The 14,494-nt window shown below is 38.4% G+C and overlaps 1 protein-coding gene across 1 annotated transcript in view; it reads left to right on the forward strand.

The window, feature by feature from the left end:
- Nucleotides 1–9,564, forward strand: part of WDR25 (WD repeat domain 25) — a 63,726-nt gene extending 54,162 nt beyond the window's left edge. Inside the window, exons 5-7 of the mRNA XM_082283549.1 lie at nucleotides 5,591–5,761; nucleotides 7,924–8,064; nucleotides 8,446–9,564. Coding sequence (XP_082139675.1) covers nucleotides 5,591–5,761; nucleotides 7,924–8,064; nucleotides 8,446–8,667 — 534 coding nt within the window. The 3' untranslated portion in view covers nucleotides 8,668–9,564. The remainder of the gene's footprint in view (nucleotides 1–5,590; nucleotides 5,762–7,923; nucleotides 8,065–8,445) is intronic.
- Nucleotides 9,565–14,494: the final 4,930 nt, after the last annotated feature.

Below are 14,494 nucleotides of genomic sequence, written 5' to 3' on the forward strand. Positions count from 1 at the left end.
ATTCAGTGCTTTAGAAAACTCAAGTTATTCTTCTCAGAGAAATCCTTCCTGAATCCATGGACAAAAAGTTCAAAGAAATATGGTGAGGGAATATTTGTACTTGCATAATGGCATTTGATTTTAAATGTTAACATTCAGGGGTCCTTTCTGAGTGTGAAGGCACACGTTGTGTCTGTGGCCCAGAGGTGAGCAGTCTGCTGTGTTTATTTGGGAGCCTTGTATGGTGGCATTGCAGATGAGAATCCTACACCAGTTTGTGGACAAGCACTCCTGTGCTCCCAGAGGGACTGAAACAAGCCAGGAATGAAACAGTCCTTCTTTTGGAGCGGGAGTACTCAAGTGAGAAGCTGTCAGGGAATGGCTGTTCCAGTTTCAGACCATTTCTAGACACATTTTACACCCCCTGCAGTGACCAATACTCTTTTGAAGATCAAGAATAGAGAAGCACAGCAAACTTCTTTATCACTACTCTCAGCAATGGTTATTCAGGCCTCTCTAACTTAGAGTTTGGGGGCTTCCTGCCTCTTTGTCTTTCTTGGATCACTTTGAGTTTTCACACTGTGGAATTGGTTGTTCTTGATCTCTTTACATCTGCAACTTCCTGTAGCAAGGAATTCAGCTTAAATATGTTGTGTTTGAAAGAAGCATCTCATTCTCTGTGTTTTGAAGCTGCCTTCTGCTCATTTGTAGTCTGAAGTCTTATAATGAAGGAAACCACTCGCTGTCTCCATGCTGCTCAGACTTTATTTCAAATTCTTTCAAATTCCCCTCAGTCATCTCATTTCTGTAGTAAGAATTCCTTGTTTTTTACTAAAAGATCTGTGAGTTCCTCACAGAAAAGCCATTCTTTATCTTCCTGTATCTTTCCTATATGCAGATTTCACTTCTTACCCTATTTGAGATGGGGAGATAATTTTGAGTAAAAAGATCTGATGGGAAAATAATTTTCTTTTTCTAATAAATGGTTGACAATTTCCATCACAAGATTCTTGTGCCTTGTCAAGCAATCTGAAATTGACTTTAAAAAAAGACGGTGTACATTGTTCATATCTGAAGTCTTAGAGATCAATACCAGATAAAGGTTAACCACTTCTTCATCTTGAGCAGCCTTTCTTTCCTTTTAATTATTCTCAAGATCCCTTGATAATCTAGAGCTGTATCTCAGAAAACAGAGCAGTTACAAATGGGAAAAAAACTTACATAGAAAAGAAAAATGGGGTTTTTTAACTGCATGAAGAGAAATACAATAGATTGACACAAATGGTTCGCACTACAATAGATAAAATCCCCATCTATTTAGTGAAAAAATAAGCTTTTCTTTAAGTTAAAATGTACTTTTTATTACTGTTAATGGTGTAGTACTATTTCACAGAGGAAACTAAAATCACTCCCCCATTGCATTAATTACCCAACATGTCAGTAGGAAGTGGCAGGTCCATGCCAGATCACACAATCTAAAAAGGTAGGCCAAGAAATAAAAGAAAAAATATGCTGAATTTTACAGGTTGGAAGCCATGGATCTGACTGATTAAGGGTTTTTTTTGGTGGCCAGCCATATTGGCTGTAGTCCTATTAGATTTGTTGATTGTCCTGATGGCCAGGACAATGACTGTTAAAGCACATTTCTTTCTTATCACTGGCATAATACTTGAGGTGTTTTTTGTGAAGTGCATTGCACACAGTTTGCAGCTGACCACCACAGAGTTGAGGCAAATAGCGGCTTCTGAATTGCTCGTGTGGAGGCTTTGAGATTTCTTGGTAAACAGAATACCAGTATGTGCATGGTATGTGCTTTATGCAGAGAAGTATTGTAGAACACCCATCTGAAATATATACCTTGAATTCAGCATCACAACTTGCTTTTCAAATCACCAGGGCCATAAGAATCTGTTTGAAACTGATTTAATTTGCTTAAATTACCTTTCTTTTAGAATGCCTGCGGCCTTGAACTCTCGTCTTACTGAAGAAGCTTTGTTATTATGTTGGATTGTGTTGACACCAGAAACTATTAGGCCTTCCATTGAAATGAATTCTTTTGTGTCCAGAAAATGCTCAGATTGAAGAAGTGGACTGTAGTTTCCCAGTGCTGATGGGTGATAAATCTGCAAGTAGGAAAAGAGCGGAAGCTGTTATTAACAAACTAAAGCCAGTAGGGTAGGCAAACTGGTGCTTTCCCCAGCCAAGTTCCTCAGGCATATAATGAATTAATTGCCTAAGGTAGAACAAAGCAGGTTTAATTATGAGTACTTTTCTGAGCAGGGATGTTGCAATTAGTTATTTTTGAAGGCTGTCTTTATGGGGCAATTGAAATACTATGTATATCAAGTTCCCAGCTGCTATTCAAAGTGTTAATTTACTGTTCTCTGAGTCAGTTCCTACTATGTGGTTTGAAGATAAAACAGCATGGTTTTTCTGAGGTATGTATCAAACATATAGAAAAAGAAGGTGTTTTGCACTAATTTTGATAGACAGTTTCCTGTTGCAAAGCTAAGGTACACAGGTAATTTGGTTAAATATCCTATTAAATAACAGACAAACATATTATTTAATGATTACTGGTGAAATGTTTAAATTGATAGTGGCAGTTTTTGTAAGAACCCAACAGGTTTTCAGCAAATATTAAAAGTATTTGCACATTACCAACTTCACAGTATCTTCTTTTTCCTTACCAAGAGATGTCTGTTGCCCCAAAGACTGTTAAAAACAAGTCCAAAGCCTAAACCCTTTACAAAGCTGTACACAATGTATGTATGGATATGTACCCACTTTTCACAAGATTGGGGCTTTTTTAGGTGATGAAGATCTAAAGAGTATGTCTGTGATTTTCATCTTTAAAATAAGAAAATATTAAAGAATCACTACCATGAATAATGGTTTGGAAGTTTGTTATCATTTATTGCTCTATTTTGTTGTTCTTCATTTCCCAGCAGTAACTGGCCTTTGTTTCTGGCTTTCTGTCCCTGTTCCAACACTTGTGCTGCTCCATGCTCTCACTCCTGCTGATTCTCTGGTTGGGACTTGTCACTTCTGAGAAGTGCCTGCTGCTAAGTAGCTGCCTCCTCAGTCTGTTGGGGTGGTTCTGCCTTTTGTGTCCAGTCCCCTCAATTTAACTTCATTCTTCTCCTGCAGTTCCTACAGCTGTCAGGTTTCTGTATGGTTTTCCATTTCTCATTCCAGGCAGCTATTATATTTTGTGGATTTTTTTTTTTGGTTTGGGATTTTATTTTTCATTTTTGCTCCTGCAAAATAGCTTCATTTTCTACTTTACTAATGAACTATAGACTTCCTTTTATAACTCTGTGAAGAAATAGGCATGGTGATTTCTCCATAGAGAAAGTGGAGGCTATAAATATGGAAATATCCCTTTTGGCTTTACAAAATTTAATTGCTTTGTATATTATGCAGATTCTGAGGCTGTAAAATCTGATGAGAGCAAGTAACACATTTGTATATTCACTATCTTAAAAATGCAGGCAGATTGCTGAGAGATGTGCAAGTTTTTTGAGTGTGCAGGTTTACATCTCGTTGCTGTTATTATAGGGTGTGTAGGGTGCTTGCATGGCTGAGGTTCTTCACCGAATGCAAACATAATGTTTCTAAACTGTGTATTTCACAAAACCTGTGAAAAGCAACTGGAGCAGCTGCTGCTGCCATCCTTCTACGTGCTGAGATCACAGGAAGCAGAGCTGGGAGGGACGTCAGGACACCCACTAGTAGATCACCACCCTAAAGTGGGATCACCTTTCTGAACATTTTGCCAACAGTCACTGATTTTTGTGAGGCAAGAAATCAAGTTCTCAAGTTTGGTACTTGAAGCGATTTTTCTTTTATTGGTGAAAGTGTAAAACAGAGGTATAATCCAGGGCATTTCACTGTGACACCTGAAAATTGTTTGTTTGGTTGTTATTTTTAAAAAAATGTATCTGCAAATGGCCTGGGTCCTGAAGTCAGTAGTCACTAGGTATATTAGGGGTGTCAGGTAGGCACTGAAATACCTCACAAAGTTGGGAGTCATTTCAGGATAATGCTTCAATCACTTTCTCCACTGTGTTGGTTTTCTAGTGACATTAGAGGAAGGACTAACCTCTGAACACCCATTGGAAATGCAGGCAGCTATGTTTTTAGCTATCTTGGGGAGAGAGATTCAGATATTAAAAACTAGGAGTCTTCCCATGTCCTAGTTTCAAGGATCACCATATTCAGAGAGATGGTTTGCTTTGATCTGGCCACTTGCCTTGAAGTTTCTCTTCACTGGAGGCAAATCAGAGAAAAAAGAAAGCAAAAGTATTGATTTGCAAAATTCAAATTAGACAACATAGATACAGAATTTCATGAAAAAAGATGGAAAGAAAGGAAATTCAAGTTGTTCATGTATTCCTTAGAATAATTAAAAATATCTCTTACCTTTTAAGATCCAGCTTACAGGCTGTTAAAATATTCAGAATCCTGTGGCTGATACCCATTTCTGCATGAATCTAACCCACTTTTTGTGTACAATCGGAATCTCCCCAGGTGTAGCTTGTACCCATTACGCCTTCTCTTTTCCACATAACTCTTTGTAAAAAGCGAGTTTCCATCAGCTTTGTAGCCATCCTTTAAATACAGGAACTTGGCCTCCCCTAAACCTTTTTTTCCTCAAGGCTGAGCAAGCCCAGTTCTCTCTGTCTTTTCTTAAGAAGCAGCTTCCTAGTCTTTTGATCGTCTTTGTTGCCCTTCTCTGTTCCCCCTTCAGCCTGTCCCCATGTTTTGTATAGCATGGGCAAAACTGAACACAGTGTACCAGGTGGGACGTGAAAAGAGCTGGCTAGAATAAGACAATGACTTTTTTATCTTTGCTAGGGATGCCCTTGTTGATGCCCCCCAGCACCCAGTTGGCTTTCTTTGCTGCAGCTGCACACTGTTCACTCGTGTTGAGCCTGTTGTCCATGAGGACCCTCAGGTCCCTTTCCACTTTCTGGCTGGGCACACAGCTCCAGCTCCTCCTGGTTGTTCCCAGGCTGCGTGTGTTGGTACACAGACACCTGAGGTGCTTGGTCTGCTGGTTTTCATCTCAGGAGGCAGCTGCTGCTCTGGTCGGTCTGTCTTATCCCCAGCTGCTTGCAACAGTGTATTTAGTGTTGACGCTTTGGACTTCCAAACTCCCCGAGGCCTTCAGTTTAAAGCCCAGCTCACAATGTGGGCCAGCTTGCTGCCAAGGATTCTTTTGCCTCCTCTAGGGAATCTAGAAGAGTTCATAACATTGAAGAGTTTGTGTAGACCCATCTTCACAACATTGTGTTGTCTAAAGCCCTTTCTGGATCTTACTCTAATTCCTTGGTAGTTTATAACAGAATCTTATGAATATATAAATATAATATATAAATCGTGCAAACTGATGCTTTTTAAAATAGAATTTAATTTTCCTGTATATTGATTCTTTATATACATTGACTAAGCTATTTAAAACACTAGTACAACATTTTAAATTGGGTGACCTTTTGATGTTTAAAAATAATATAATTTAATGGAGACGTTTATTAATACAAAGAGGGTAAACATAGGTTATCATGTTCTAATCTGTCAAAAAATAACAAACTCTTCTATCCACTAGGTGTTGAGAGTTTACAAAGCTGCAGTACAACAGACTTTGGATATACTCTTCCTCCCAGAAGGAAGAGAATTTCTTACAAGCACGGATGCAGTAAGCCGAGACTCAGCTGATCGCACCATCGTTGCGTGGGACTTCCAAAGTGCTGCCAAAATCTCCAATCAGATTTTTCATGTAAGATTAACAACTTGTGTTGTTTGGGTCACAATTTAATATTTCATACTTGTCAGTGTAGTAAAAAAATGTATTTGATTTTCAATAAGGTCTTGTGACATATAAGATGCTTTTCCTGTAAGTTGATGATGACTTTCTTTGTTTTTTTACTTAACACTTAATTGTTATTAAAAAATAACCTTGAAGGCTGAGAGGTCTCCTTGTGTTTAAAATATTTACATTTCGGTGCTAATTCATTGACATTTAAGCTATATTTAGGCAAGGACTCTGCAGTGTCATTGTGGTTTGCCAGTGGTGCATGGCAGTAGCTGCTATAGTGCCACGATTCTTTTCCCACACTTTTTCATACATTCTTCATCAGCTGCAGTGAGGGTTATGGAAAAATTGAGTTTAATATTCACACAGTAATAGCAACCTGATACGTGCGTATAGATACCTAATACAGCGTAATCACAGAGGCAAAATTTGCATTTATCAGTGCAGGTGCAGTATTTCTCAGTCATCTATCCAAGCAAGACATTCAATGGACTAAATTGTTTAGAAAGGCTGGCAGCTTCAAAGGAGATTACCAAGGAAGTTAATAGAAAATTTCAACTCCCTGGGTCTTTTTTGAAAACCAGAGTCTAATATCCTATGTAATATAATATGATTGGATTGTATATAGATGCTTTTTGGCTGAAATGAACAGTACTCTGCTGACAAGGACACATAATTGATGATTTAATGGGATTGTTTCGTATTTAATTTCCAGAATTGTGTCTTTGTACAATATTGGATCTATCAATACCTCGGATACACAATAGGAAAGGAAAAAAGAAACAACTGTGAATATATAAATTACAGCCTAGAAGGGTTCAGCACCAAGGAGTAACAAACAAACATGATTACAGCATCTCTGAAATGGTTTTCTGCACTGTGAATAAACAAAATGTGATGATGATTTTGCCAACTCTGCTTCACTTTTCTGAATTTCACCTTTGAAACCTTTGATGTGGGAGAGAACTCCTCAGCTCTCCAAACAGATTAGATCCCAACAGGACTTGATCTATTGCTTGTCTGCATTAACAAATGAATAGTTAAGAGCTCTAAAATAACCCATTACTACAGCATACCCAGCGTAACAGCACCTTGCTCCTGCAGATTATGTTGTGCTTTCTGATCACTTACTTCCAGACCCAGTTTCTCTGCAGAAACACACAGTGCAGTGTGTCCAGTACCTTACAGTACCCAGAACTTCCTTCCCAGTCCTTCACTTCCAAATCACACTACAAAACCAGTCTGATGTTCTTCCCGCTCTACCACACAGCCCATGGTGTCCAGTGGTCACTGTCATCCTGATGTTCTTCACATGCAGATGGATGCTACAGCCAAAGCTCTTTTTGTATTCGTGGCATCAAAACTCAGCACTCTGTCTTTAGGTTAGGCTGAAACTAGAAGAGGTTTGGACCTGGTGGAAGCCTTGTGAGAAAGTTGATTTCTGATGGAGTCACCATGCAGAGTTTTGAAAGTAATCTTATTTCAGTCTTAAATAGGAACTGTAGAGTAAAGCCAAGTCTTATTAATTACTACAGGTATTTATGAGTTCGCAGCCAGCAGATGTCCACATCACTGTCATAAGGAGGCTAATAATGATCCCTTTTTTTTCCTCTTTATTATAAGAGTGGGATGGGGAAAGGTGTCTGTTTCAAGCAGGTGTTTTCTGTTCCTGTCAGTATGGGAGGATGTCAGAACTGGGAGGATGGAGGATTTGAGAACTGTACAAAGTAGCATGGAAAGCACAGTATGACTGTGGAGGAAGGGATATGGGAGAAGAAGACTTTCATGTCCAAACTTGGGCTTTCTTGGGCAGGAAGATGATGATGCAGAACCATCTGGTTGGAGTTACCTTATAACTGTTCTGCAGTATAATTATGGCTCAGAGAGATAGAGGATTTTGGTCAATGTCTAGGAAATTGGGGTAGAGATTTGATTTAGCGTTTGTCTTGATGTAGGACTTCCAGTTGTTTGTAGTGAGTTAAATATCTTTACATAAAGTATACTATGGAGATGACTTATCCTTACCATGGCCTTTATGGGCTCTCAGATACATCAACAGATAACTTGAATAATTTGAATAAATCTTCTATTTGATACAACAAAACTTCCTTTAAAATCATTTTCAGGAGCGTTACACATGCCCAAGTCTGACCCTGCACCCAAAGGAGTCTGTGTTTGTTGCTCAGACCAACGGGAACTACATGGCTTTGTTTTCTGCCCAGCGACCCTACCGAATCAACAAAAAGAAAAGATACGAAGGGCACAAGGTATCCTTCCTCACCAGGAACTCAGTATCCAAGCTTAAAAGGAAGATAGATAGCAAAGCACCTCTGCTTTTTAATATTTCTGCTAATAGTGTTTTATTATAAATGAGTGATAGATACTAATTGGCTTCATTTGCTTTCCCATGTGCCAGTCTATTTTGAATCATGCACTCTGAAGAAAATAGTTATTAGAAGACTTTATGAATGCTTAATAGCTTGATTAAATAAGTTTTTGATATAGCTGTGTCTTAATAAAGACCTGGAGAAGTCTTTAGTGTATATTTATTTAAAGATACGTGGGTTTTGTACTATATTAATGTTCAGTATACCACAATGAACTTTTCTAATCAGCATCAAGAGTTACACTGTTATTGTTTTTCACAGGTGGAAGGATTTGCAGTGGGCTGTGAATTTTCTCCAGATGGAACACTTTTGGTGACAGGAAGTTCAGATGGCAAAGTGTTTTTCTACAACTATCATACTTCAAGGATTATTCGCACTTTGTCTGCACACAAAGAAGCTTGTGTGAGTGCTGTGTTTCACCCAGTCTTGCCATCGCTCCTTGCAACATGTGATTGGGCTGGAGAAATCAAGATCTGGCAATAACAAGCAGAGCTACTTTTCAGGCTGTCTCTCTCTTGTTAGTCTGTCGAGGGCTTAGGAAATAAGCCAGAGTATGGAATGTGAAATTCTGTTGGGATGTGTTGTAAGCAGGAGAGAGAGACTGTTGTCTTTTCTCCTGTGACCTCTAAATTTATGCTTTCATAATGCAGTTAAGATGGTCTTGTGGTTAACTGCTGAGCAAAGAAGTGGTCCTACTCTCTCCCTCAGCCCTGGAGATGAATTTTTAACCCCTTTGTGTCAATATTCTGGTGCTCATCCAGTCCCATTCTGCTTTGAGTACCTAAATTTAAAAAAATTATTTCTCTTTTTATGTATCTTTTCAATGCAGCTTTCTTACACAAGGTTTATCTTAGAATCATAGAATCATTTAGGTTTGAAAAGACCTTTAAAATCATTGACTCCAAGCTTTAACCCAGTACAGCCAAGTCCACCACTAAACCATGTCCCATAGTGCCACATCTACAAATCTTTTAAATACCTCCAAGGATGGTGGCTCCACCACTTCTCTGGGCAGCCTGCTCCTGACAGCCATTTTGCTGAAGAAATTTTTTCTGCTATCCAATCTAAACCTCCCCAGTCACAATATGAGACTGTTTCTTCTTGTCCTCACCAAAAGTTGAGGGCATACTATTTAACAGAGGATGATGTTCAGATCAGTTAATATATATTCCATCTTCCTGGGATGTTTTTTACCCCTGGTTTGAGCTAGTTTAGCTCCCTAACCTAATCACTGAAGGGTTAGAGAAGCAATACAGTAGTTCAAGGCAAAATAGCTTCTATGTACAAGAAGGGGGAAGGTCACAGGGCAGGTGGGACTGCTTCTTCTGATAATGGATAGTCTGTTATCGGCTCAACCTACTGTAAAATGCTGTCTGAGAGCTCCAGGGAAAGATGTGACAGATAGCTTGAACCTTAATTTGAAGTCAATACATCTGTGTTTTTGAAATCCTGATGTTTAAACTTGAGTTTTAAACTTACTTTTATGACTGTATATAAACAAAGTGAAACTATGTATAAATATTTTTAAGGAAAAAATAAACTTTTTTTTTAATACATGATATCTCTGTTTACTACTTTACTCCCATTATTCTTGACAAGTTAGTACACAAGCCTACAATGGAATCGATGCTTGGGGGTGAAAACAATTAACATGTTACACTAATTTATTGCAAACACATATGCACTTCTCCATATTTCTTGTTGTCACTTGGGCACAGAAGACTATCATCATGCTCTTTAGTGCAGGGGAGGTTCTTTGGCACTCAGACAGGAGCTGGGTTATTCTTCACTAAATATAAAGTTCATTAGGCCATTACTGTGTATTTACAGATACAAAGATTGTTTGTAAGTGTATTTTAAATTTGTACTCCCTGTACTTGTATTGCTTGATTCTAGAAAATATTTTATATGCATATGTGTGTATATGTATGAAAAATAATATGTCTATGCATCACATAAACCATATGTATTCCTAATCTTGACTCTATATAAACATGTCTTACCTTGTAGTGAGTGCTGTAAGGTTGTCTTGTCTTTCATCTGGTGAGTCTGTAAAGGCGTTTTAACATACACAGGATAATAGTGCTGAGTAAATTGTCTCTGTTGTGGGTTCCAGAAACCATTTTTCCTCTGTAGCATCTTTTTATTCTTCTGATTTTTCTTACTGGCGCAAACACAAGGGGTTTCTATCCATTTTTCACATGCTCAGTAAAAAAAACTTTCTGAGAGAAAAATTTTCAGAACACCCTTGTGAACAGCAGATTTTAATTAATTAATGAGCAAAATGAGCTCCCTTGGTTTGTTGTTTATGTTCCTTATTGCTTGTAGTAAGAAACAAGCCTATACCAAGACTCTGGATCCAGTCGCATTGTATGAAGTCTGGACCAAGGTACTGTGCCTGCATGATTTTAATCAGCAGCAATGACAGGTTTTAACCTAGGGCATTAAATTTAAGTGAGCCTTGCAATATAGCAAAAGCATCTTTTTTCTTTGTTTCCCTTAATTTCCCTAATTTCTTGCTTCCTTGTTCAGCCATGAGTTGTTCAGCAGTAGCCTGAGTTTTACACTTCTCTTGACTGTGCCTCTAGTATACAAGGAAGATGCACCTTTAAACAGAAACTGGTTCAGTGGTTTTGAGTTACTCCTAATTCAAGCTGTGGACTCCTCATAAAAGTCAGAATGAGGTCAGGTGGAAGTGAAGTAGCCCTTGCTTGTTGGTTGGCAGGCTGGATCCTAACTGCACAGTGTTTTTCGTGGGGGTGGCTCTGTGTTCTTCCCTCCTGGTGTTTTAATTCAAAATGTACTGTTACCATGTTAAAACTTTAGGCAGCCAGGTGTGTCTTATATGAAGGATGGGCAGTACTGTAATTGTTCCTGTTACAACGTGGTATCTCTGTCGGAGATTATCTGTTACTTTGTTAAGTACTGCCTTGAGAAAGGCCTCTGAAATAAATGTGAGCTTGTGGTAGAAATGCCTTCTTGGATGAGGCCTCAGCTTATGTGAGCACTTCTGTCTATCTGAATGAGCTCTCAGCACACTCAGCCTCAGTAAGAGCACATCTGGACAGAGGGAAGGTCCTGAGAGAGCAGTCTTTGAGAATCACTGTAGAGAAAAGTAACTGCATTTTGTAAGATTACCCATGTTGTTGCTTAAGTTTAACTCATGTGCTGAGGCATGGTTCTGGTGACTTAGCATCTATCCCTCCTGAAATTATCTCGCAGGTATAAATAGACTATTTGAGGGGTGGAGAGGAAGGGAAAAGCTTAAATTTGATTAAAGGTAGTAGAGAAAATAAAAGAAACCTGAAACTGTATAATCTTAAAGAATATTAAAGTTAGAATTGCATTTGTGTCAGATTTCCAAGATGTCTGGAGTTTAATTAGTTAGAAGATCCAGTCAAAGGTTTTATAATGCAATGAAATTATTTTCAGAGCATTATGTTGTTAAAATACCTTTCTAATATAAAACTGATTAAGACACAGACTGAAATTTAGTCATTGAAAGTATTTTAGAAGAGTGATGTCAATTAAGTTTTCATTATGATTCAAACACAAATTCTTCCTTGTTATCTTATGTAATGAACTGTAATCAAAAAATATCCACATTATTTCATCACTCTGCAATTACCAAATACTGTTTGGGCTGCAAACAAGGATTATTATGGTCAGATGAAGCTTTTAGAATGTAATGAATTGTTGGTTAATTAATTTTATTCATAAAATTGTAATCTATAAATTTTTGCATCTTGCTTTAGGAGAAATTCTTTTAGCTTTATATAGAGCTCTCTAGGGCATCATATGTTGGAGCCAAGGCAGAGTTTTCCAGCATTTTGAAGTGGTCTAGACTGTGTAGATAAACAAGCCAGATTAATTTTAATCTATTTTGTACTGTACCAGAAAGTAATAATGCCAGTCTCTACTACTTTATTATTTGCTACTGGAGCATTAGTAATTTGGGGTGTCAGAGGATGCAAGCTATTCAGCTGTCTTTATCTCAAAAACCTGCTAATTAGCAGACAGTTATTAGAATCATTGTGTTCACTCGGCTGAAATACTGTTGGTGAGTCACTATATTTCAGCTATTGCTTCATCATGAAAATAAGGTATGGCATTACAATGGGATTACTCTTTCTGTAGGTGACAGGCAAATGTAAAGATACAATACTATGGCAGAACAGAACAAAACAGGAAGATCAAAAAATTATGGGATCTCAAATTTCCCATCATCCTTACATAAGAGTTTAGCCTGCATTCGACTGAAAATATTTGCTCTGCTTTCTTCAGCAAGCCTTGATCTTGGTCTCTTAAACCCAGCTCTTCCTAGTCACTGCTCACATCCTCACCATTTAATTTTCATTTGTTCTGTCCTTGTTTCAGCACCTTGTCTTCTGCACTTAAAGGTATAGCAGTCTATGTGCTTACACTACATTCATCTTCTCTTTTTCTTTTTTACTGTGCTCTGACTTGAGACTTTCAGGCTTTCATTCCAGCTGTCATTAGAAAGGCAGGCAGAAATCTCAGAGCACTTTGCACTCCATTCTTGCCTGTTTTCCAGTTTTAATGAGGCTTATTACTTTTGGAGAGTCTCCCGTTTTCTTAGCCTCTCCTCTGTCTGCTTCTCTTTCTACCTTTGATTACTGCTTTGCTGTCTTGCAGATCCTTTCATATCAGCTCCTACAAGGTTTACCTTGTCAGGAGTGCACTTTTGTGGAGAAAAAATAAAGAAACCTCACCCACGAACGCTCAGAGTCATTGCAACTTACAGTGCTTTAGCTCACAGAGTGCGAAAACTGCGTTGCCCTCAAATGAATTTAAATGAGGAGATGTGCTCTAGGACCATATTTAATATGTCCCAGCTGGTGGGAGTAGATTGGGAATAGTTCAGAGTACCCCTACTCCCTCAAATGCTTGTAGGTTAGATACTGTGATTTCAGAAGTGAGACAAACTGCACATTTACTCCTGTTGGGCCATACTACTTGCAAACATGAATGTAGCCTCAGGAGTTTCAAAGAGCCTTTGGTGTTTTTCCCTTTCTTTGATAAATTTCTCACTGCTCTCTTCATGACTCACCTCTCTGTGCAGAGTGGTCATAGTCTGATGTTTTCACACTTCAAAGAATGGAAATGCAGGGAGTTAACGAAGGGAAAAGAAAGTAATTTTAGAGGTGCTTGATCTCCAGTGGCAGTAAGATGAGCTGGCCCCTGTCCCAGAGCTTGATGAATCCTGCCACGTGTGCAGAATGACTCCCAGCTGGGACAGAACAGCCCAGCATAGGATGGGAATGATGGGTCTCTGGAAGGGGGTAGGACTCCCTGTACTGGATTTAGGTGGAGGTTTAATGGAACTCAGCTTATTCATCTCCCTTTCCCAGTCCCTGGGTATCCTACACAAGCTTATTTAGAAGCCAACCAGAAAGCAGCCAGGTACTGCACAGAAATGATAAGGCTTCACCCAAACATAATCCTCACTACATTTTCACGATTTTGCATAAGTGCCTCTTAAAAATCAATCTAGAAACTTCTGTAGGAAGACTTTGGAGAAGGCTGAAGTTCACCAAGGTTGAAAGTGCCTGAAGTTATAGGTCCAGACAGTTTCAGCTAGATCCATTTTTCTCCAATTTCCATCAGCAGGGCAGCAAAACTCAGGTATCATTCTGAGGAAGATTTCTACTGAGAAATTGTTTGAAGTGTGTCCTTAGAAGAGCAACTTATGTAACAAATTGTGCTTAAGTGTACCTTGTCTGGTCCAAACCTGCTTAGATTGCGAAAGCAATTTCCTTATGTTCAGATTGTTACCAGTTGTTCATCAGCAAGTAGCAAAGAATTGCCTCAGAATATCAATTAGGTATATCTTCACCATGAACTATGTTATTTTTCATGTTTTATTGCATAACCACCTCCTTTGTTGGCTTGCAACCCTTGACTTACAAGAGTTATAAGTAAATTCCAGAGCTCTTCCACCTCATGGTTCATAGGAAATTATTTGAGTATGAGGTAAAGAATGTCATAACTTACATGTATGTTATAATTTATATATATATTATAAAGCAAATGAACTATTTTGGTTCATTCCCTTTCCTTGCTTTTTAAATCCTTGCTAAGGCAAGTTCTTGCTTTTAAAAAGAATTTCTTATAAAACAAGATAGAAGATGTATTAACCCCAGCCAGTCTGGATAGTTAGTTTGCACATCTTTGCTATTTCTTTTAATGTGTGCAGCTACTTGAAATGCAGACATCAGTTCAAATCACGTACTGCTTTTAGTACAAAAAAGAAGATACTTATTATGCTATTAATTTGAAACATGCAATC

Source organism: Coloeus monedula, assembly GCF_965178545.1.
Source record: "Coloeus monedula genome assembly, chromosome: 6".
Lineage (NCBI taxonomy): Eukaryota > Metazoa > Chordata > Aves > Passeriformes > Corvidae > Coloeus > Coloeus monedula.